Source organism: Ranitomeya imitator, chromosome 1 (assembly GCF_032444005.1).
Source record: "Ranitomeya imitator isolate aRanImi1 chromosome 1, aRanImi1.pri, whole genome shotgun sequence".
In the NCBI taxonomy this organism is placed as follows: domain Eukaryota; kingdom Metazoa; phylum Chordata; class Amphibia; order Anura; family Dendrobatidae; genus Ranitomeya; species Ranitomeya imitator.
Genome location: NC_091282.1, coordinates 547,892,505 through 547,918,750, shown reverse-complemented (window position 1 = coordinate 547,918,750; position 26,246 = coordinate 547,892,505). Strand labels below are relative to the sequence as shown.

At 42.3% G+C, this 26,246-nt stretch overlaps 1 protein-coding gene across 2 annotated transcripts in view; it reads right to left on the bottom strand.

Annotated features, from left to right (window-relative positions):
* Nucleotides 1-6,836: 6,836 nt before the first annotated feature.
* Nucleotides 6,837-26,246, bottom strand: part of GTPBP3 (GTP binding protein 3, mitochondrial) — a 223,619-nt gene continuing 204,209 nt past the window's right edge. The window contains exon 12 of one of the 2 annotated variants that reach the window (XM_069767687.1): nt 6,837-7,222. In XM_069767687.1, the coding sequence (XP_069623788.1) occupies nt 6,998-7,222 (225 nt within the window). In that variant the 3' untranslated portion in view covers nt 6,837-6,997. The remainder of the gene's footprint in view (nt 7,223-26,246) is intronic. The other variant, XM_069767688.1, reaches the window with a different exon arrangement.

Here is a 26,246-nt window from a genome sequence, read left to right as displayed (position 1 = left end):
CTCTAAAAAGGTCAAGGTCGCTCAACCCTAATTTGTACTAAATGTCCAACTGGGGGTCTGTATGTGGGGGAGACAGGGCAAAAGCTTAGAACAAGAATGAATTATCACCACCACACAATAAGAGAAAAAAGAATGGATCTACCTGTGGCAATACATTTTTGTCTCCCAAATCATAACATTATGGACATGAAATTACTTGTGTTAAAAGGTAGCTTCAAATCTCAGAGAGACAGAAGAGTCTGGGAATATAAACTGATGACGACCTTTGACAGTCTCACTGCAGGAATGAATGTGTCGCACGGATTTATGTCTTTTTACATCAACTAAGGACCTTGCCCCTCAGACTATGAGGGGTCATCACAACATAAACAGACCCAATCAGAGGACAATAAAGGCCCCGTCACACATAGCGACGCTGCAGCAATACCGACAACGATCCGGATCACTGCAGCGTCGCTGTTTGGTCGCTGGAGAGCTGTCACACAGACAGCTCTCCAGCGACCAACGATCCCGAGGTCCCCGGTAACCAGGGTAAACATCGGGTAACTAAGCGCAGGGCCGCGCTTAGTAACCCGATGTTTACCCTGGTTACCATCGTTAAAGTAAAAAAAACAAACGCTACATACTTACCTACCGCTGTCTGTCCCCGGCGCTCTGCTTCTCTGGTCTGGCTGTGAGCACAGCGGCCGGAAAGCAGAGCGGTGACGTCACTGCTCTGCTTTCCGGCTGAATCGGCGTCACACACGCCGATCCAGCGATGTCAGCGGGACCTCAACGATCAAAAAATGGCCCAGGCCATTCCGACACGACCAGCGATCTCACAGCAGGGGCCTGATCGCTGGTACGTGTCACACATAGCGAGATCGCTACTGAGATCGCTGTTGCGTCACAAAACTTGTGACTCAGCAGCGATCTCGCTAGCGATCTCGCTATGTGTGACGGGGCCTTAAAACATTCCTTATCTAAGAACTGCCCCATATTTATGGACATAACTGTTTATCACTCATGGTAATTCTGCTTCATGTCACCTGTCTTATCCATGGTTTTTCCTTTTTTTTTTCTCTGTGCTATGTTGTGCATAAATATGTGAATCTTCAGAATTTCTTTTAGTCTTTGCCTGATGAAGAGACCTGTGTAGTCTCGAAAGCATGCAATTTGTTAACATCTTTTCAGTTAGCCATTAAAAGGTATCAACCACTGAGGACTCTCAATTCTAAATATTTTCCTATAATGTGTGAGAGTCAGTGGTGGCAATCATGTGGGGGGGCTGGAGTGACCATCTTAGAGTGTGAGGTTTGTGGGGCCATCATGCTGTGTAGGTGGAAGAATATGGGAACATCATTCTGTATGGGGAAATTTGGGGGGCATCATGCTCTACGGGGGTCATGAAACAGGTATCATAGTGGGGGAAAACGCTAACGGGATCCAGTAAGGGCAAAATTACCAAGTCAGGCAACACATATCCCTCTACATGGCTTAAAAATTTGGAAGTACAGGTCCTTCTCAAAAAATTAGCATATAGTGTTAAATTTCATTATTTACCATAATGTAATGATTACAATTAAACTTTCATGTATTATAGATTCATTATCCACCAACTGAAATTTGTCAGGTCTTTTATTGTTTTAATACTGATGATTTTGGCATACAACTCCTGATAACCCAAAAAACCTGTCTCAATAAATTAGCATATCAAGAAAAGGTTCTCTAAACGACCTATTACCCTAATCTTCTGAATCAACTAATTAACTCTAAACACATGCAAAAGATACCTGAGGCTTTTATAAACTCCCTGCCTGGTTCATTACTCAAAACCCCCATTATGGGTAAGACTAGCGACCTGACAGATGTCAAGAAGGCCATCATTGACACCCTCAAGCAAGAGGGTAAGACCCAGAAAGAAATTTCTCAACAAATAGGCTGTTCCCAGAGTGCTGTATCAAGGCACCTCAATGGTAAGTCTGTTGGAAGGAAACAATGTGGCAGAAAACGCTGTACAATGAGAAGAGGAGACCGGACCCTGAGGAAGATTGTGGAGAAGGACCGATTCCAGACCTTGGGGAACCTGAGGAAGCAGTGCACTGAGTCTGGTGTGGAAACATCCAGAGCCACCGTGCACAGGCGTGTGCAGGAAATGGGCTACAGGTGCCGCATTCCCCAGGTAAAGCCACTTTTGAACCATAAACAGCGGCAGAGGCGCCTGACCTGGGCTACAGAGAAGCAGCACTGGACTGTTGCTAAGTGGTCCCAAGTACTTTTTTCTGATGAAAGCAAATTTTGCATGTCATTCGGAAATCAAGGTGCCAGAGTCTGGAGGAAGACTGGGGAGAAGGAAATGCCAAAATGCCTGAAGTCCAGTGTCAAGTACCCACAGTCAGTGATGGTGTGGGGTGCCATGTCAGCTGCTGGTGTTGGTCCACTGTGTTTCATCAAGGGCAGGGTCAATGCAGCTAGCTATCAGGAGATTTTGGAGCACTTCATGCTTCCATCGGCTGAAATGCTTTATGGAGATGAAGATTTCATTTTTCAGCACGACCTGGCACCTGCTCACAGTGCCAAAACCACTGGTAAATGGTTTACTGACCATGGTATTACTGTGCTCAATTGGCCTGCCAACTCTCCTGACCTGAACCCCATAGAGAATCTGTGGGATATTGTGAAGAGAAAGTTGAGAGACGCAAGATCCAACACTCTGGATGAGCTTAAGGCCGCTATTGAAGCATCCTGGGCCTCCATAACATCTCAGCAGTGTCACAGGCTGATTGCCTCCATGCCACGCCGCATTGAAGCAGTCATTTCTGCCAAAGGATTCCCGACCAAGTATTGAGTGCATAACTGAACATTATTATTTGATGGTTTTTTTGTTTGTTATTAAAAAACACTTTTATTTGATTGGATGGGTGAAATATGCTAATTTATTGAGACAGGTTTTTTGGGTTATCAGGAGTTGTATGCCAAAATCATCAGTATTAAAACAATAAAAGACCTGACAAATTTCAGTTGGTGGATAATGAATCTATAATATATGAAAGTTTAATTGTAATCATTACATTATGGTAAATAATGAAATTTAACACTATATGCTAATTTTTTGAGAAGGACCTGTATAACGTTCTGTGATTGTGCCTATGTGCCATAATAAGACTTTTGAAAAGGAGTCCTGCATGTAAACCCTGCTCATGGGCATTATTACAAGGAGGTACTGTACAGTGGGGGGATTTTAGAAGGAGATTGTTACACACATGGGACCATTATTACTAGGAGGATGTACAGAGGGAACATTATTACTATATAGGGGAACAATTATTGTGTCGGGCACAAAAGGAGTGTACTGTTACAGAAGTGGCATTATTACTGCCTAGGTCATGGTTAGTGAGGATAGGGCTGGAAAAGCAGTAGGCCAAAGATGTCTCTGTGTTACATTTTACAGGGACAATTTATGGATGGAAGAAGAGTTTATGACGGTCTTTGAAGAATGAAAAGGAAAATGGAAAATGAATGACAACAGTCAGCAAGAATGTCACTAGTGAGAACCTGTACAGTACACACATACAGTATATGGTCAGCAGAGCACTGGTTTAGGACTGCTCTTACCATTATATGGTCACTGTATGGTGGTAATTCCAGTTCAAGAAGCACTCTCTCCTATATATATATATATATATATATTTTTTTTTTAAATTATATGGTGTGTAGTGTGAATGTATTAATATACTCGCCTACTGCCACTTTCTCTAGGATCCAGCTCCGCTTCTCAGTGGCATTACCACAATTCTGATTAGACGGGTTTTTGGAAGTGGCTTTTACAATGTAAGTCAATGAGCCTCGTTCTGATGCTCCTTAGGCTTACATTTTAAACGTTACTTCCGGGTTATGGATCCACCAAAGTAAGCTGATCCCCCGACAGCATCATTGTCTCCACAAAGTAATCTTCACAGGGATACTGCGACAGAAAGTGGTATCCTCTATTTCAGTGGTCAGAAGATTACAATGTAATATCACTGAGAAGTGGAGCAGAACGACGCTGGATCACAGAAAAGGTACCGGTAGGTGAGTATATTTATACACTCACACTACACTGCAGGCATATATACTCACATTTTTTAAAAATATAGATGGGATTGCTTCTTTAATAATCAGCATGGCGGTTTTATCACTACTGTATATGCTATTATTATAAAATCTTATAGAGCTGTGTTTTTGGAAATATAGGTAGTAGTAAATCTTGAATTCCTGCAGACAGGGTACTTTAAGTAATAAAGCATGAATCTGATGAAGGGAACGGAACTGGCATAGGCCTGTTTGTCTTTAAAAGCCAGGGTTGAATTTTAGTCCTAGTCTGTCCCTGTTCATAGGAGCTACCCATTTGAAAGTATATGAAGAATGGACTTTTTATTTTCCTAAAAGCGAATACTACTTATGTGCCTACCGACAGAGATCTAGGAGTTATAATGTATTAATGTTGTTTGAACTTCACATGGTAGTACTTTGAACTCTACATATGTCTGAAAAACCATGAAAGAGGGCACTTCACAGTACTATATATCAAATAATCCCACACCAATACTGGTGGGAAGAAAGAAGAGATCCCAATGATAAAAAAACAATGTTTATTAATATAATTAAAACACCATAAAAAAGCAAAGTAACCGTCGGGGACACCAGCAACAAGGAAAAATAAAAATACACTCAGATAATGCCAGAAGCTATATAAACAAAGTTGGGGTGAGGGGACGCCACCTGACAAGGTAATATGATCGCTCTTTACTTTCTTTAATACTTTTGGCCAGCATAGTCGCTTCTGTTCAGCCAGGAAATCTTTATGATCACAGAAATCCCACAATAGTAACACTGTCCTCTTGCCACAATAACGCCACTGTGCATAGATTGGTATTTTGAATTGGTGGATGGTGGAATCTATGGTTACCTATTGGCGGTATCTACATTGTTATGCATTGTACTTATGTGTATATTGTTATTCCTGTTTCTGGGAGCTTTGTTTATATAGCTTCTGGCATTATCTGAGTGTATTTTTATTTTTCCTTGTTGCTGGTGTCCCCGACGGTTACTTTGCTTTTTTATGGTGTTTTAATTATATTAATAAACATTGGTTTTTTATCATTGGGATCTCTTCTTTCTTCCCACCAGTATTGGTGTGGGATTATTTCATATATGGTAGTACTTTGGTCAGTATTTTGTGCCAGTATTTGTAGGCCAGAAGCTACTGTTACGCATGTACCACACTCAAACTTAGGTAAAGGGAGTAAGGAAGACTTACTATAGGGAGAAGCTGTACCTACACCCAACTGGTCCCAGTGCAGACTAGTCAATCCCTAGCCACACAACTAAAAAACACCACCTCAGACCTGACTCCCTAAAATGCCATTGGGGGATTCCTGAGGAATCAGAGGGGAGACCACAAAACACTGCCAACAAGGGGAAAGGAAAGTGTGCAAGTGGACATGGAGTTCAAGGGTGAGACACTTAAAGCACTTTCATAAAAAGGGAAAGAGGGAATAGTAAGGAGAACCAAAAATAAATGAAACTAGAATAACCTCTCAAAAATTTAAAGAGGTAAAAGGAAAAGGTGCTGGAAAAGTAGACAGACGCACAGCAAGAATATAAGCGGTGTAAGTCTAGCAGGGTAAAACCTTTCGCTACAGGGCTGGAACTTCTTAGCACAAATCCACCTTGAAGCTAGCAAGGAAGTATAGTGAAGGGATAATAAATAAAGGAAGAATAATGACAATAGGACCAACAGCATTTGGACAGGGAAGGAAAAGAGCAATAACTCACCAGACAGAAGAACCGACCACAAAGCAACAGGTCACTGTAACAAATCCTCAAACTGAGCCATGACACCTACCCAGCATGTAACAATGAAAAAATCTACATCTTTTCAATGTTTCATTTCCAGTCCTGATCTTGGCTTACAAATACTGATGTAAAATACTGATCAAATCATGTGAAAGTGGTCTTAATATATGTTATACCAATCATTCACAGTTTACATTAATTCTTGCATAGCTGAGCTTATGTACTGTATATTTTTCGGAAAATAACACCCTTTTTATCCCATTAACTGAGAATACGGAAATCCTTCTGGCAATAGCATGTGACAGGACATTGGGTTTGAAATCTGGAGAGGAAATGCCTTGAGTCATTAATGGACCATCAAAATCACAGAAAAGCCCTTAATTTTATCAGCTTCCTATTTTACTTGCCTTATCTCCCAGGCACCTTCCTCTATCTTTTCCTTGCTATGCATATGGTAAAGTAGCTTTACGTTTTCCCACAATGGAGCAGATAAGGCATGAATTTCATTTAATTTGCCCTATTTAGACTAAAGGTACCGTCACACTCAGCGACGCTGCAGCGATATAGACAATGCTAGATCGCTGGAGCGTCGCTGTTTAGGTCGCTGTAGAGACGTCAAACACAGCAACTCCAGAACGATGCAGGACCGATCCAGTGACGTAACGGCGACTCACTTCTCGTTCTCGCTGGTTGTTAGCTCCATGTCAAACAGCCGGAGTGTACCGAACCGACACACATCTAGGGGCCCTATGCTCGTTGCTGGCGTCATTGCTTTTGATGTCAAGCATGACGATACACGCCGACCTGGTGATGAAATAAAGTTCTGGACTTCTAGCTCCAGCCAGCAATGGCACAGCGGGATCCAGATCGCTGCTGCGTGTCAAACACAACGAGATCGCTATCCAGGACGCTGCAACATCACGGATTGTTGTCGTTCTCTTTGCAAAGTTGCTGAGTGTGACGGTACCTTAAGTTAAGTCTTTATCACTGTAACGAATGGAAACGGAGGCACAGGTGGTAAAGTTCACATTCGCTTTTATTGTAATAGAACGTGGAACCGCTGGACCGCGGTCCGGGGGGCTCTGAAGGGGCATGACTACATGAGCCCTAGACACCCTTAGTAAGACCCATCGATCAGGGTCGGAATGGGATACCTGGGGGACACGGGTGCTACCTCCAGTTAGACCCCGGACTCGTGGTAGCTGTCCCAGCGGGACAGATGGACAAACAGGGTTAGCAGGTGACGTAGAGCTAACCAGTGGATACCATGAGTACGTGTAGATGCTGGTTCCAGTGGTACCGACATTGTCCTGAGGTTCAGGTGACTGAATGGCGGGACAAGACGGAACTGGAGTAAGGAGGTTGGAGATCGTCCAGAAAAGCCAGGTAACGGGTAGCAGATAGTCTGTGGAGACAAACAGTGTAAGCTAAGCACTGACAGAGACTTCAGAACAGAATCACATGCTAGCAGGAACAGGAAGTTAGCAACTAAGGATACTTGTTGCTCCTGCACCCTCCCAATGGTGGAGGGACTAGAAATAGCAATCATTCACACGCCATTGGTCAGAAGCACCTTTTGGAAAATGCACGGTCTCTTTAAGAGACCGAGAGCGAGCGCGTGTGACCTAAGCATACAGTGCGAGGACCTGCTGGCTGCACGCCAGGGAGCAGAGAAGGGAGGAGAAGCAGAGGTCCCGTTCAGACAGCGTGGAGCTGGCACAGAGCGGGAGTCCCGGCAGGGACCCCGCGAAGGTACAGGAACCGGACCGGGTGTAACAATCACCAAAGTCTGGTCTTCAAGGCATGTTTGTGAACACTGGAACTTTCACTTGACACAAGGCTGGAAAAGTGTTTAGGCATGCCTAAAATCTCTCAATATAAAATTGCCAACTTTGCTAGTTTCCCAAGGCGTCATCCTACAAAAATCACTTGAAGAGCAAGGCATACGATGTATCTAGGGATCATGAAGAATCCAACTTAGAGTAAATACAAGTTAAATAACACTGATATATAATGCTGCCAATTTCAAACACAACAAAAACCATCACTGACTGGTTTGGGGAAACAATCATTCATAATGGTTCAAAACACTGGTGAGACGTCTTGGATTTTTTCAGCCAATGATCAGCAATTGCTGCATTAAAGGATGAAAAAATTAAATATTGGCAAATGAAGTCTGTGATGCGTTTGAGGCTAATCATTGGAGAATCATTGGTTCAAGTAACGAATAAAAGTTTGCTGGTCTACTTTGATCTAATGTGAATTTGTAACTTGCTAAAAAAAAAGGAGCGAAACACCTTGTAAAAATCCCTGAGTTCCCTTGATTATGCCACTATTTCCCATTTTATGCTGTGTCGCTCCATTGCAGAGATATTCACATTTATTTCTTTTGGAGCACAATTTGCAAAATCACTGCTTGCAGTGCAACTAAATATGCAAATTGCCTCTTCTGAAAAAAAACAAACTTAACTCTATAGCGCCACCTGTTGTAAGTAGCGATCCTACAATTCACAATCAACCCTTTAACGAGTCGTGCAATATGACTTAGGATAAAAGCCAAATCGGTATCTCAATTCGCAGACATGGTGTTTCGGGCTGTTGGCCCTCGTCAGTGCGAAGTATGAGAACTGATTTGGCTAGGTGAGAGGCTCTGGACTGGGGTCTAAGGGGTAATGTTTCTCCTTATGGAGAATGACATACCAGCTGGCTTGTCAAGGTAAGGAGGCTTATTCGCCGTGCAATGCTCCTGCGAATTGAGATACTGATTTGGCTTTTATCCTAAGTCATATAGCACGACTCGTTAAAGGGTTGATTGTGACTTGTAGGATCGCTACTTCCAACAGGTAGCGCTATAGAGTTAAGTCCTCTTTTTTTCAGAAGAGGCAATTTGCATATTTAATTTCCCAGAGGAGCATTGCACGGCGAATAAGCCTCCTTGCAGTGCAACTAGGCATTTATTTAGTGTCTTCTCTGGGTATGTGCATTTTCGCTCCTCCCTTTTAGATATTGCCAGTCACAGCTGGGCAGCTGATCTAGCAGTCTCAAACATTGGCGAGCTGTCCTTGACAGCATCTGGAAGTTAGGGGTGAAAGCGTATGCCCTCAGAGAAATTTCTGAAGAAATGGCCAGTTACACTCCAAGCAGAGATTTTACACATTGTGCTATAAGAGCAACAAATGTGAATATCTCTCCAATGGAGCAAAGCAGCACAAATGGAAAAGAGCGGCAGAATCAGAAGAGCTGAGGGACTTTTACAAGGTCCTTAGCTCATTTCTTTGGAGCAAATAACAGATTTTCTTCATCAGTACAATCTAAGTTCAATGGAAAAGTTGTTGCTAGAGTGGAGTGTTAACCCCTCAGTGAAGGAGCCAATTTACAGCTTAATGACCAGGCCAATTTTTGCAATTCTGACCACTGTCACTTTATGAGGTTATAACTCTGGAACGCTTTAACGGATCCCGCTGATTCTGAGACTGTTTTTCTCGTGACATATTATACTTCATATTAGTGGTGAAATTTATTCCATATCACTTGCGTTTATTTATGAAAAAAATGAAAATATGGCGAAAATTTTTTAAATTTTACAATTTTCAAACTTTGAATTTTTATGCCTTAAATCAGAGAGGTATGTCATACAAAATACATAATAAGTAACATTTCCCACATGTCTACTTTACAATTTTGGAAACAATATTTTTTTTGTTATAAGGGTTAAAATTTGACCAGCGCCCTCAAGGTGCTCAAAACTACATTCAAGAATTTTATTAACCCTTTACATGCTTCACAGGAACATTTTACTTTTTTTTAACAAACATTTTACTTCAGAACCGTTTTTTTTATTTTCACAAGTGTAAAAAGTGAAAATGAACCACAAAATTCATTGTGCAATTTCTCCTGAATACGCTGATACCCCATATGTGGGTGTAAACCACTGTTTGTGCACACGGTAGAGCTTGGAAGAGAAGGAGTGCCGTTTGACTTTTTCAATGCAGAATTGGCTGGAATTGAGATCAAACACCATGTCGCGTTTGGAGAGCCCCTGATGTGTCTAAACAATGGAAACCCCCCCCACAAGTGACACCATTTTGGAAACTAGACCCCTTTAGGAACTTATCTAGATGTGTGGTGAGGTGAGCACTTTGAACCCCCAAGCACTTCACAGAAGTTTATAACGTAGAGTCATAAAAATAAAAAATTGTATTTTTTCCACAAAATGATTTTTCTCCCCCTAATTTTTATTTTTACAAGGGTAACAGGAGAAATTAGATGCCCAAAGTTGTTGTGCAATTTGTCCGGAATACGCTGATACCCTATATGTGGGGGTAAACCACTGTTTAGGTGCGCGGCAGAGCTCGGAAGGAAAGGAGCGCCATTTGACTTTTTCAATGCAGAATTGGATGGAATTGAGATCAGACACCATGTCGCATTTGGAGAGCCCCTGATGTACCTAAACAGTGGAAAGCCCCCACAAGTGACACCATTTCGGAAACTAGACCCCTTAAGGAACTTATCTAGATGTGTGGTGAGCACTTTGAACCCCCAAGTGCTTCACAGAAGTTTATAACGCAGAGCCGTGAAAATAAAAAAAATCATACTTTTTCCACAATAATGATCTTTTCACTCCAAAATTTTTACTTTCACAAGGGTAACAGGAGAAATTGGACCATAAAAGTTGTTGTGCAGTTTGTCCTGAGTACGCTGATGCCCCATATGTAGGGAGACCACTGTTTGGGCGTACGGCAGAGCTCAGAAGGGAGGGAGCACCATTTGACTTTTTGAACGCAAAATTAGCTGGAATCAATGGTGGTGCCATGTCGCGTTTGGGGACCCCCTGATGTACCTAAACAGTGGAAACCCCTCAATTCTAACTCCAAAGATAACCCCAACACACCCTTAATTCCAACCCTAGCCATAACCCTAATCACAATCCTAACCCCAACACACCCCTAACCCTAATCCCAACCCTAATCCCAAAACACCCCTAACCTTAATCCCAACCCTAACCATAACCCTAACCACAAACCTAACCCTAATCCCAACCCTACCTCTAATCCCAACCATAACCCTAATCCCAACCCTAACCCAAACCCTAATCCCAACTTTAACCCAAACCCTAATTTTAGCCCCAACCCTAATTTTAGCCCCAACCCTAACCCTGACTTTAGCCCAACTCTAACCCTAATGGGAAAATGGAAATAAATATATTTTCTTTATTTTATTATTTTTCCCTAAGGGGGTGATAAGGGGGTGTTATTTACTATTTTTTTTATTTTGATCACTGTGATAGGATCTATCACAGTGAACAAAATGAACCAATAGGAAAAATCTTCCTGTTGTGGCTGGGTGCCGTCCGGCAGATCTCGGTGGGCGCGCTGCGCATGCGCCTGCCATTTTCTTACCGGAAGAAGACGCCAGTGGCCATAGAGGGAAGTAGGAGTATCCAGGGACACCAGGAGACACTGGTTAGTATCGGGGGACGATTGCTATACACTTTTTCCACAGCGCCGTTAATTAAGTACCCTTAACTACAGCTGTTAAAAGGTGCAGTTGTTAAGGGGTTAATGTAAGAAAAGAAAATGGCAAAAAAAGAGGATTACAAAAAAACCTCGAAAAATGTCAAAATACATTTTTGCTATTGACCCCTGAGTACTAAACATTTGGTTTCGGTCACCGCTGCTTAAAATAACTGATCGCATAAATGGTATTTATTAACAACAAGAACCTCTATAACCATACACTCACGTTTTCAACAATTCTATAAATAAAACACAAATATTATCTTTTTGCATGTTCTATGGGGTTTTCTTTATCTTACTTTGTTTTATTGTTTATACCTGTTTAAAGACTTAAAACTTCATAGAATAATTGTGTGCAAAAAACATGGAAAAATATGAAAAGCTGACATTCAACCTAAAGAATTTGACATAAGAAAATATTTACTAGGTGTAGGGGAATCTGCTAGAATATTCCAGAAAAAAAAATATTTCCTGTTATAACAGCAGAAGACTTTGAAGTTAACATGTGGTAACAACATTTGAAATACATACCAAAGACCCGTATTAGGTTAGACACAGCTTTATGATTTATATTTTAATGCAGTTATTCTTGCCGAAGATGTTTACATAACAAATGCAAAACCGTTACCTGGTATTACTTATAAAGAAGCCACAAAGCAAATTTACAGAAAGGAGTCTATTGGGCTTAGGTATCAATATGTAGCAAAATGGCTCAGAATGTATGTGGCACTTCCAGTGTCTGCATTCCAATACTAAGTAATGTTTCATGAAGAGGAGACTGATAGATATTCCACAACAGAAATATAAACTTGCTTCCAAGATACATTCTATTTTCTGTAGCTTGACTCATAAAATTAGGTATGCTAAACATTTGGATGGCTCAACTGACTTATATCCAGACATAAATGTGGGTTCCAATCTGGATGTTTCCCAATAGAAACCAGATATTAAACATTTGCATCACAAAAGGTGTATGGGCCACACAATATGCAAGCCAAAAAACATAGAACACAGCAGGAAAAAGTGCTGTAGCGCGGCACGGAGCGGTAGCTGCAGACAAAGCACTAGTCTCCTTTACACCCCGGCGTGCTTAATGAAAGTGTGGGTCTTGTCTGGGTGTGTGGACGTGTACTGTGAGGGCCTTACACCCGTGCAGGCTGCAGATAGCCAGTGGTGTGTGCTAGCCAGCACCATAGATTCCACAGTTTAATAAAGGAGATATGCAAATTGCCTCCTCAGAGAAAAAGAGGACTTGAACTCTATAACGCCACCTGCTGGAAGTAGAGATCCTACAAGTCACAATCAACCCTTTAACGAGTCTTGCAATATGACTTAGGATAAAAGCCAAATCTGTATCTTAATTTGCAGAAACGGTGTTTTGGGCTGTTGGCCCTCGTCAGTGCAAAGCATGAGAACTGATTTCACTAGGTGAGAGGCTCTGGACTGAGGTCTAAGGGTAAGGTTTCTCCTTGTTGTGAGTGACATACCAGCTCTGGCTTGTCAAGGTAAGGAGGCTTATTTGCCATACAATTCTCCTCTGGGAAATGTAATATGCAAATTGCCTCTTCAGAGAAAAAGAGAACTTGAACTCTATAGCACCAAATGTTGGAAGTAGCGATCCTACAAGTCACAATCAACCCTTTAACCCCTTCATGACCCAGCCTATTTTGACCTTAATGACCTGGCCATTTTTGCAATTCTGACCAGTGTCCCTCTATGAGATAACTCAGGAACGCTTAAACGGATCCTAGCGGTTCTGAGATTGTTTTTTCGTGACATATTGGGCTTCATGTTAGTGGTAAATTTAGGTCGATAATTTTTGCGTTTATTTGTGAAAAAAATGGAAATTTGGGTAAAATTGTGAAAATTTTGCAATTTTCAAATTTTGAATTTTTATTCTGTTAAACGAGAGAGTTATGTGACACAAAATAGTTAATAAATAACATTACCCACATGTCTACTTTACATCAGCACAATTTTGGAAACAACATTTTTTTGGTAGGAAGTTATAAGGGTTAAAATTTGACCAGCGATTTCTCATTTTTACAACGAAATTTACAAAACCATTTTTTTTAGGCACCACCTCACATTTGAAGTTAGCTTGAGGGGTCTATATGGCTGAAAATACCCAAAAGTGACACCATTCTAAAAACTGCACCCCTCAAGGTGCTCAAAACCACATTCAAAAAGTTTATTAACCCTTTAGGTGCTTCACATCAGCAGAAGCAACATGGAAGGAAAAAATGAACATTTAACTTTTTAGTCACAAAAATGATTTTTAGCAACAATTTTTTTATTTTTCCAAAGGTAAAAACAGAAACTGGACCACAAAAGCTATTGTACAATTTGTCCTGAGTACGCCGATACCCCATATGTGGAGGGGAACCACTGTTTGGGTGCACGACAGGGCTCAGAAGGGAAGGAGCGCCATTTGACTTTTTCAATGAAAACTTGGCTCCAATCTTTAGCGGACTCATGTCGCATTTGGAGAGCCTCTGTGTGCCTAAACATTGGAGCTCCCCCACAAGTGACCCCATTTTGGAAACTAGACCCCCAAGGAGTCTATCTAGATGCATAGTGAGGACTTTGAACCCCCAGGTGCTTCACAAATTGATCCGTAAAAATGAAAAAGTACTTTTTTTTTTTCACAAAAAATTTCTTTTAGCCTCAATTTTTTCATTTTCACATGGGCAACATGATAAAATGGATCCTAAAATGTGTTGGGCAATTTCTTCTGAGTACACCGATACCTCATATGTGGTCACAAACCACTGTTTGGGCACACGACAGGACTCAGAAGGGAAGGAGTGCCATTTGACTTTTGAATGAAAAATTAGCTCCAATCGTTAGCGGACACCATGTCGTGTTTGGAGAGCCCCTGTTTACTTAAAGATTGGACCTCCCCCACAAGTGACCCCATTTTAGAAACTAGACCCCCCAAGGAACTTATCTGGATGCATAGTGAGCACTTTGAACCCCCAGGTGCTTCACAAATTGATCCGTAAAAATGAAAAAGTACTTTTTTTTCACAAAAAATTTCTTTTAGCCTCAATTTTTTCATTTTCACATGGGCAACATGATAAAATGGATCCTAAAATGTGTTGGGCAATTTCTTCTGAGTACACCGACACCTCACATGTGGGGGTAAACCACTGTTTGGGCACACGGCAGGGCTCGGAAGGGAAGGAGCGCCATTTGACTTCTTGAATGAAACATTTGCTCCAATCGTTAGCGGACACCATGTCACGTTTGGAGAGCCCCTGTGTGCCTAAACATTGGAGCTCCCCCATATGTGACCTCCCATGGAACTAATCTAGATGTGCGGTGACCACTTTAAACCCCCAATTGCTTCACAGATGTTTATAACGCAGAGTCGGAAAAATAAAAAAATCATTTTTCTTTCCTCAACAATTATTATTTAGCCTGCAATTTTTTATTTTCACAAGAGCAACAGGAGAAATTGGATCCCAAAGGTTATTGTCCAGTTTGTCCTGAGTACACTGATACTCCGTATGTGGGGTGGAACCACAATTTGGGCACACGTCAGAGGTCGGAAGGGAAGTAGTGATGTTTTGGAATGCAGACTTTGATGGAATGGTCTGCGGGCATCATGTTACGTTTGCAGAGCCCCAGATGTGCCTAAACAATAGAAAACCCCCACAAATGACCCCATTTTGGAAACTAGACCCCCCAAGGAACTTATGTAGATGTGTGGTGAGCACTTTGAACCCCCAAGTGCTTCACAGAAGTTTACAACGCAGAGCCGTGAAAATAAAAAATAATTTTTCTTTCTTCAAAAATTATGTTTTAGTAAGCAATTTTTTATTTTCACAAGGGTAACAAAAGAAGTGGACCCCAAAATTTGTTGCTCAGTTTGTCCTGAGTACGCTGATACCCCATATGTTGGGGTAAACCACTGATTGGACACACGTCGGGGCTCGGAAGGGAAGTAGTGACGTTTTGAAATGCAGACTTTGATGGAATGGTCTGCGGACATCACGTTGCGTTTGCAGAGCCCCTGAGGTGCCTAAACAGTAGAAAACCCCAACAAGTGACCCCATTTTGGAAACTATACCCCCCAAGGAACTTATCTAGATGTGTGGTGAGCACTTTGAACCCTCAAGTGCTTCACAGAAGTTTATAACGCAGAGCCGTGAAAATAAAAAATCATTTTTCTTTCCTCATAAATTATGTTTTAGCAAGCAAATTTTTATTTTTGCAAGGATAACAGGAGAAATTGGACCCCAATAGTTGTTGCCCAGTTTGTCCTGAGTATGCTGGTACCCCATATGTGGGGATAAACAACTGTTTGTGTGCACGTCAGGGCTCAGAAGGGAGGGAGCACCATTTGACTTTTTGAACGCAAGATTGGCTGGAATCAATGGTGGCGCCATGTTGCGTTTGAAGACCCCTGATGTGCCTAAACAGTGGAAACCCCTCAATTCTAACGCCAACACTAACCCCAACACACCCCTATCCCTAATCCCAACTGTAGCCATAACCCTAATCACAACCCTAACCCCAACACACCCCTAACCACAACCCTAACCCCAACACACCCGTAACCCCATTCTCAACCCTAATCCTAACCCCAACCCTAATCCCAACCCTAACCCTAATGCCAACCCTAACCACAACTTTAACCCCAACACACCCCTAACCCTAACCCTAACCACAAGCCTAATCTTAACCCTATTTCCAACCCTAGCCCTAATGCCAACCCTAACCCTAAGGCTATGTGTCCACATTGCGGATTCGTGTGAGATTTTTCCACACGATTTTTGAAAAATCCACAGGTAAAAGGCACAGTGATTTACCTGTGGATATACAGCGGATTTCCAGTGTTTTTTTGTGCGAATTTCACCTGCAGATTCCTATTGAGGAACAGGTGTAAAACGCTGCAGAATCCACCCAAAGAATTGACATGCTGCGGAAAATACAATGCAGCGTTTCCACGCTGTATTTTCCGCACCATGGGCACAGCGGATTTGGTTTTCCATAGGTTTACATGGTACTGTAAACCTGATGGAAAACTGCTATGAATTTGCAGCGGCCAATCCGCTGAGGATCCGAGGCCAATCCGCTTTGGATCCGCGGCCAATCTGCTGATGATCCGCAGCCAAATCTGCACCGTGTGCACATAGCCTAATTCTAACCCTAACCCTAGTTCTAACTCTAGCCCTAAGCCTAATTCTAACCCTAACCCTAGTGGGGAAAAAATATATATATTTTCTTAATTTTATTATTGTCTTTACCTATGGGGGTGATAAAGGGGGGGTTCATTTACTATTTTTTTTAATTTTGATCACTGTGATAGGTTTTATCACAGTAATCAAAATGTGCCGGCCGGCACATTCGGCGGGCGCACTGCGCATGCGCCCGCCATTTTGGAAGATGGTGGCACCCATAGAGAAGACGGATGGACACCGGGAGGCTCGGTAAGTATGAGGGGGGGAGATCAGAGCACGGGGGGATCGGAGCAAGGGGGTGGGATCGGAGCACGGGGGGAGCCGACAGGAGGACGGGGGAGCCGACAGGATGACGGAGGGGAGCGGAGCACATGACGGAGGACTGGGGAGGAGATCGGTGTCGGGGGGGGCAGATCAGGGTTTCCAGCCATGACCGATGATATTGCAGCATCGGCCATGGCTGGATTGTAATATTTCACCAGTTTTCATAGGTGAAATATTACAAATCGCTCTGAGTGGCAGTTTCACTTTGAACAGCCAATCAGAGCGATCGTAGCCACAGGGGGGTGAAGCTACCCCACCCTGGGCTGAAGTACCACTCCCCCTGTCCCTGCAGATCGGGTGAAATCGGAGTTAACCCTGTCACCCGATCTGCAGGGACGCGATCCCTTCATGACCCCACATAGGCATCACAGGTCGGATTGGCACCGACTTTCATGACGCCTACGTGGCGTCACAGGTCGGGAAGGGGTTAACGAGTCTTGTAATATGACTTAGGATAAAAGCCAAATCAGTATCTAAATTTTCAGACATGGTGTTTTGGACTATTGGCCCTCGTCAGTGCAAAGCATGAGAACTGATTTGGCTAGGTGAGAGGCTCTGGACTGAGGTCTAAGGGGTAAAAGGACACAGTCATTAAAAAAAAAAAAGTCTGCACGATAACTTGTCAAAGGCTATATACAAGAGATAGTGGGCACAAAGTCATATGGTTGTTTCATCTATGGCATAAAGCATTTTCTCGCACACCGTATCTTTCCTCTGTAGTTCTACTCCAGGGCACACTCTTTCATCCTATGTCGCAACAACTGAGCCTGAACACCACAGTCCTGATCAGCAAGTCTCTCTACTCAACAGTTCTATCTCCTATTTCTTCTACTACTGATGTCTTGGATCTACCGCTTGGGACCCCCCACTAGTCCCACTAACTCAGTTCTGTTTACGCCCATTACCCTCAGTATTGCAAGCTGGGGGGGGGGGGGGGGGTCATGACTCAGTGTCCTCTACACAGAGAGATCCTTTTACAGAAAGCCACTATGACAAGTTAGTCACTTTTCCTCAGGATCTAGCTATCCCTGGCCTTAAGTCTTCTTTTCCTAAGGATCACCGCTTTGACAGCACTACTCACTTAGGAATCCAAATTCAAACTCCCTAATTACAGGAATCAGTCACTTGGTCTAACATTGGCACTTCCCATGATGGGCTGGCCCCAAACATTAACTATCTTACCCTAATGTCACTACCTAAGCTACAGTCAACTATGCTATCTATCTTATACACTATGCCTTACATTATACATCCTACACTATTCATTACTTATAGTAATACTACACACTGTACATTATTATTATTATACATTTTTATAGCGCCATTTATTCCATGGCGCTTTACATGCGAAAAGGAGCAAATATAGACAAATACAATAAACATGAGCAATAAACAAGGCACTAACAGGTACAGAAGGATGGAGGACCCTGCCCGCGAGGGCTCACAGTCTGCAGGGGATGGGTGAGGACACACCAGGAGAGGGTTTGCCATTACAACACAATTCACATGACACAATATATACAAAGATGCATGACATAATACACATTACAATACATCAACGGGATTGGTGACTGTAAGGGTAGGAACGTGACACACAGTCCACCATTGTTACGGTGCAGCGGTTCACCAAAACTAAAAAAAGTAGTCTTATAAATACTGAATTCTCCCACAATCAGCAGACAAAGGGTCACAATCTGTGGCCAAATGGGTAAAGTCATGGTTGTACCCAGCCTTGTGACAATGGACAATCAGGAGAAGGTCTTCTTGCCATATATTGCCTTTTAAAAAAAAATAAAAACATAGTAGAATTTACATGACACAGAACTTTGCTGTTGACCAAGTACATATCAGCAATGGTTCGGTATAATCTCTAGGCTATAAAGCTTTATTTAACATACTTGCATCATCATTTAATTTTTATATCAGAATGTGACAAAAATTAAAACAAGTCAAATAAAAAAATTTAAATGCCAATTAATTTGTATTATAAGCTAGAAAACAAAGAATTTCTACTATTAGGGGTAGAAAATGTTACGAATTTATATAACAGTAGTCCTGACTTGTAATCAATCTCACAATTTAAAAAAATAAATAAAAAAAATAAAAGTATGCAAAGTTTCATTTTGCTAACCCCAGACACCCTTTTCGTGCATTTTCCAGTGTATCATCTTTCCAGGAAGTCTATTTTTTAAATCCACCACCCATTGTGTAAAGTAGTACTTCCTTTCTTTTCCCTGGAGCCTGCTGAATTTGGACAACCTCTTGCATGCATAATAAAAATATTTATTCTCCTATTGTTTGCTATAAAAAGGAACGTTCCAATGAAAGCACGCATCAGCTGGACAGATGACATGTCCCTGTTCAGGCCAATATCATTATAAGGGAGGCAAATAAATACATTGACGTAGCCCATAATATGACTTTTTATACAGGCACATACAAGGAGGAAATGACCATGAGAAACTTGATGACTTCTGATCCCACCACTTTATTAAGATTAAGCACTGTAGTATACAGGTAGCGTGATATAGTTACTTTACATCTGTCAGTACCATAGATATTAGGCTATGTGCACACGTTGCGGATTAGACTTAGGAATTTCTGGTGCGGTTTCTGCCTCCCCTGGCAGAAAACGCACCTGCGGATTTGTCACGTTTTTTGTGCGTTTTTGCTTGCTGCGGTTTTCTTGCGGATTTGCTGCATTTTTTACCCCTGCAGCTCTCTATAATGGAATGGGTACAAAAACGCTGCAGATTCACAAAAAAGAAGTGACATGCTACTTCGGTTTAACGCAGCGTTTCCGCAGCGGATTTTCCGCAAAGTGTGCACAGCATTTTTTTTTCTCATTGATTTACATTGTACTGTAAATCAATTGCGGATCTGCAGCGTTTCTGCACTGCAAAAAACGCTGCGGATCCGCAGAGAATCCGCAACGTGTGCACATACCCATAAGATCAACATTATCAGAGTCCAGCTGGTTTATTTAATAAAATAAGCAGTTTGTAATGTATTGTGAAATTTGGGGACTGATTACATTAACAGAATTCGGTCAAAAGCTAGCATTGGACAAAATAAACAAAATGTTAATTTTAACCATTTTGTCCTGTTTTCTAAGGCTGGTTTCACATTTGCGGTTGTGTCCGCAGCGTTTCTTCCGCAATTATCCGCATGCGTCGTGTATTCCTATCTTTAACATTAGGGACGCATGTGTCTGCGATCGGTTGCGTTTTGCCGCGTTTGACGACACATGTGTCATTTCGTCGTCTGCGGTTTAGCGCGGTAAACGCTACATGTCGTAATTTTAGAGGCGTCAATTTGCCGCCTAGAAACGTATGCAGTTGTTAGCGGAAGGAATGCGATACAAAAATGCATTGCTGTTATGTAAACGCATGCGTTCGCAAGCACATGCGTTTGCTTGCGTTTGTGAATGCATGTGTTGCACCACAGGAAAACATGTCTAGACACTGATTAGCACCCCCCACATACAAACTGATAAAGGGAGGGAGTGGACATTGGCAGGTCACCACTCAGCAGACAGAGAGGCTTTCCAGATGCAGCAGATCAGACACAGGAACGAATCTACACTCTGAACAATAATAATAATTTCATTTATATAGCGCCAACATATTCTGCAGCGCATTACAAATTAATGTGAGTATATCCTAGCCAATGTCTTTATTTTCTATTTTCTGTCTCTATATGTCCCAATTTCTGCCATTTCTTTCTTTCTGCATGCATCAGAATGTCATCTTCTTCTTCTGAGGAGCAACGGCCTGGGCCGAACATGTCAGTGAAGTGAGTACTCACCTCCTCAGATTGGTAAGTATTCACTGTCACATCTACACATATGACAATTTGTTTTCCTTTTTTAGAGCACTTCTTCCACTGCGGCAGAGGCTGAGCAGGAGCAGCGAGGTCAAGGTAGGGTGGCAAGGTGGCAACGTGTACGTATATGTGGCTGACTGTTTATTGTATCCTCACTTTACTATTGGATGTTCATTTCTTTAATTTCCTCTTTCTTTCCCTTTTTCTTCTTGACTCCTTTTGTTTCTTGACTTTCAATATTCATGTCAGTTTTCTGTCTGTTTTCTTTCTTTTCCTTATGTTAATGTATTCAACATTAATGTCTTTATTTATTTTTTAGGTTCCAGAACGAGATGAAGACCTCATTGAAAATGACCTCCTTATCTCCCTGGTCCATGAGCGAGTCCCGTTGTGGGACACCCGAGTTCCGCAGCACTCGGACAACGTGACTATCCGGCGGCTATGGAATGAGGTGGCCAAAGCGATGTGGGATGGCTGGGACAATGCCCCGACTCGGGTCCGAAATGCATTTTGCATGTATTGCAATGCAGTGTGATGCAGCAGTGACCTTGGCCGTGATCACACAACTGTGTGTGATGAGAGAAACTCTCAGGAGTACAACACTGCAGCTTTGTGTGTGTTTGGTATAGAGATATGAGGAGGCCCCAAAAAATAATACTTGTATTTTCTCCATAATCTCTTCCTTCTGCTTACTCTGTGACTTTGTGTTGTAGACTGAAGAGAAAATGGTGGTAATACAAAGCAGAACTATACTCAACAGGTCATGTGTCCAAAAACTCATTAGTTATGACACCTGACCTGGTGACTAAAAAACTGCCTTGTATAACCTCCATTTTCTCTTCTGTGTACGTAATCTATTTCACACAAAGTGAAGGAACGATGGAGGTCATACAAGGCATATCTATACTCACCTGGACATGTGTCAGAAATAGTGAATTCATGAGGCTGTTATTTGTGCATCATGAATTCATTATTTCTGACACCTGACTTGATGAGTATAGATCTGTTTTGTAAATAGCCATCGTCTCTTCAGTCTGTGTCCAATAGATACTGCAGAACAGAATCAGGATGCAATGACGTCAACAACCTTACCACTAACTACCTAAGTGGTTTGTAGAGGAAATACATAGGAGACACGATCAAGATAACAAAACACATAGTTTATTAACAACAAATATTAGTAACATTTAAAACATAACTGGCACAGACCCAAACCCAACAGGACATTTTACACAATATTGTCCTGCCATGCCACACATCCAATATCAGAATCAAAAAAGGCAGCAAATTGGTCACGCATGTGGCCAACTTCAACAGTTGTCCGCAGCGGGTGATGCTGGTAATCTGGCAATGGGTTTGCAACTGGTTCATCCAGTTCAATGTTGGGTCGCTCCTTATCCATAATGTAATTGTGGAGAACCACACAGGTTTTGACCACCTCATCTGTTATGAACAGGTAATTCAGAACCACAATGGACCTTGAAGTTCAGAGCACACAAGGTGACCTGACATTTACCAAAAACATAGGACAAGCTCTGAGACGTGGAAACTCTGCTGACCGCAATCCCTAATCCTAACACACCACACTAGAGGTAGCCGTGGATTGCGCCTAACGCTCCCTATGCAACTCGGCACAGCCTGAGAAACTAACTAGCCCTGAAGATAGAAAAATAAGCCTACCTTGCCTCAGAGAAATTCCCCAAAGGAAATGGCAGCCCCCCACATATAATGACTGTGAGTAAAGATGAAATACAAACACAGAGATGAAATAGATTTAGCAAAGTGAGGCCCGACTTACTGAATAGACCGAGGATAGGAAAGATAGCTTTGCGGTCAACACAAAAACCTACAAACAACCACGCAGAGGGGCAAAAAGACCCTCCGCACCGACTAACGGTACGGAGGTGCTCCCTCTGCGTCTCAGAGCTTCCAGCAAGCAAGAAAAAACCAATATAGCAAGCTGGACAGAAAATATAGCAAACAAAAATAACACAAGCAGAACTTAGCTTATGCAGGATAGAGAGGCCACAGGAACGATCCAGGAGGAAGCAAGACCAATACTAGAACATTGACTGGAGGCCAGGATCAAAGCACCAGGTGGAGTTAAATAGAGCAACACCTAACGACTTAACCTCATCACCTGAGGAAGGAAACTCAGAAGCCGCAGTACCACTCTCATCCACCAAAGGAAGCTTATAGACAGAACCAGCCGCAGTACCACTCACGACCACAGGAGGGAGCTTGGCCACAGAATTCACAACACTCATCGACTGTCTCCATTTTTAGATTAATTGCTGTTGCAAGAATATGCCATTTTGAGACTAGAATCCCAAAGGTACACTCTACTGTTCTTCGGGCCCTGGTCAGTCTGTAGTTAAAGATCCTTTTAGTGTGGTTCAAGTCCCGACTGGAATATGGCTTCAGTAGGTTTTCACACATCTGAGAGGCCTCATCCCCAACCATAACAAATGGCATCGGTGGGCCTTGAGTGTTGGGGAGATGTCATGGCCGTGGAAAATTAAAATTTTTGCTATACACATGTCAGCCCATATCCGAGTTCTTGAAAGTCTGGGAATCATTGCCACGGCCAAAAGCTCCAATGTCCACTGCGATGAAGCGACAGTCCGCATCTGCTATTGCCATGAGCACAACAGAAAAATATTTTTTGTAGTTGAAGTACTCCAATCCAGTTCTGGCAGGTTTGAAACAGTTGTGGAAATCACACACACTCCAGAATTTCTCTGCAATTACCATCCACATGTCCTCGATGGGTATGGGTATAAATTCATCCCGGAGAACATTCCACAAAGCCCGGCAGGTGTCCGCAACTATTCCAGACAGGGTGGAAATTCCAAGCCGGTACTGGAAGTGGAGGGATGATAAGCTCTCTCCGGTTGCCAGAAATCTGTAATAAAATAAATAAAAAATGAATTAAAATCAATTCTATTTATGGGGTTGTTCTGCTAAAAACATAAAGGAAAATACAAAGAATACATGTCAGACCAACAATAATTATGACTGGCATTTGTTTAGAATTATTACGTACCTTAATGTAACCAGCAGACGTTCCTCTGCAGGAATCGCTCTACGGAGCTGGGTGTCCTGTCTCCGGATTGCTTCTTGGACACGACCAAGCAAATGCCGAAAAGAGTCTTGCGAAATCCGGGTATATTCCGGGAATTTGTCCGGGTTGGCATTAAGCTCACCATATAGTGTGTGATAGGCTCCACGGCTCTCCCGGAGTTCGATAATGGGGTGTCGCCAAAAACGCCGATGTCGTGTCCTTTTCTGTCTTTCTTGATTTCTTTGTTGCTCCCAAGCAAACACACAGGCAAGAAACAGCTTGATGCTCAAATCCAGGTTGAAATAAAAGCTCTCCATGCGAAGATCCATCATGACACAGGATACAGTAGCACACAGTTAAGATTTCAGCAGTCCTAGGGTCTATATATAGATATCCCATAATACACGTCCTCTGTAGTCCCATTGGCGGTGTCTGGTTATCTAGATTTTTCTCCTGTAAAATTTTCCACCATGCACACAAAAAATGCAAATGCAGGAAAAAACGCATGCTAAAGCATGAAAACGCCATGTTTTTTAAACCGCATGCGTTACCATATGCGTCTAAAAAACACTACGTTTGTACGCGTTTCCATGCGGTTTTTCCGTCATTTGCGGTTGTGGATTAAACGCTGTGTATTCTAACACAAATGTGAAACTAGCCTAAGGCTACTTTCACACTAGCGTTTTTTTCAATATGTCGCAATGCGTCGTTTAGGGGAAAAAACACATCCTGCAAAGGTGTCTGCAGGATGCGTTTTTGCCCCATAGACTAACATTAGCGACGCATTGCGACGCATTGACACACGTTGCAACCGTCGTGCGACTGTTGCGCCATGTTGTGGCGGACCGCCGGGAGCAAAAAACGTTACATGTAAAGTTTTTTGCTTCCGATGGTCCACCATTTCCGACTTCGCATGCGCGGCCGGAACTCCTCCCCCACCTCCCCACACCTCACAATGGGGCAGCGGATGCGCTGGAAAAATGCATCCGCTGCCCCCGTTGTGCGGCGCATTTCACTGCTAGCGTCGGTACCTCGGCCCGACGCACTGCGACGGGCCGAGTACGACGTTAGTGTGAAAGTAGCCTTAGAGTCTGTATTTTTACAATTTCTATTAAATGAAAAGTCTTATGTGTCCTAATAAAATATAAATAGGAACTATAACTATTTTTATATGCAAAAGTTTTAGTTCGGTGTGGGAAAATGCTGCAAAATAAAACTGCTTTAAAAATTAGAAGTGTTAATAGTTTGCATTTTTTAGTAGATAAAAATCAAGTGAATGAACAAAAGAGAATTCAGTACTTGGTGTGATCACCCTTTGCCTTCAAAACACATAATGATCGTCATTTTCACACGTAGGTGGAAACAGTCAGTAACAGAGACAGCTGTGCTGGAGGCTTAAACTGGATGAGGAACAGCCAAAATATGCTACAAAGTTAACAATGTGGAAACAGGAACACTTGGGCTATCTGCACAATGTTCCACTCAGCATGTCCACATGGACTTTTCCTCTCTGAACCCTGTTCACACAGGTAATATATAGATGATCAGGTTTTTAAATACATCAGATAGGGATTGTATACATCAGTTAGGACTGGTCTGATATGGTTATACCGTGACTTTTGGTGGAGCAGCTTAGTATACATTTTTTGCAAAAAACATATCAACTAAATACCCTGTTTTTTACATCTTTTTACTAGCACTTGCGGATTACTGTGATTTTTTTAAACTGAGTGTTTTTGGTTCTACTATGCTCTTTTGTGTCTTAAAGTTAACAATGTGGAAGACAGTTTCATGTCAAGGTCATACACCATGGCAAGGCTGAGAACAGCAACCAGACACAAGGTAGTTATACTTCATCAGCAAGATCTTTCACAGGGAAAGATTCCACAACAGTCTGGGGTTTCAAGATGTACTTTTCAAGCTCTTTTGAGGAAGTAGCAAGAAATGGGAGATGTTGAGGACTGCAGACGAAGTTATCGACCAAGGCATCTTAATGCAGTGGATGAAAGACACTCCATGCTTACTTACCTTCGAAATTGGAATATATCCAGTGTGACAAAGTCACCGGTAATGTAATAGAGGGGAGATATGTGTCACTGCCAGGGGTGGATTAAGGGTAGCCAGGGCCCCGGGCTGTTCAGACACTGTGGGCTCCCCCGGTCATGTGACAGGGTCATGTGGCGGGGTCATGCGACGGGGTCATCATATACCTGAACCAGATTATTCCAGAAAAATAGTTGCTGTCTGAAACTATAACCTGTCAAACATCTATTGATCTAGTCAATTTACCCTTCAGTTAAGAAGAAAAAAAATAAAACAGTACTGTCACCATAAGTGCCAGTATTAACAGGAGATCTGTACTTAGAATGCAGTGTTTGTGTAGTGATCACACACAATACAGTGATCACCGGTGACATTATACACAGGACCTCTGTATATAGTATACAGTGTATAGTGTCAGTGTATAGGTAACACTGACTCACCAGTGACGTTTCTAGGTGAAGTGCTTCA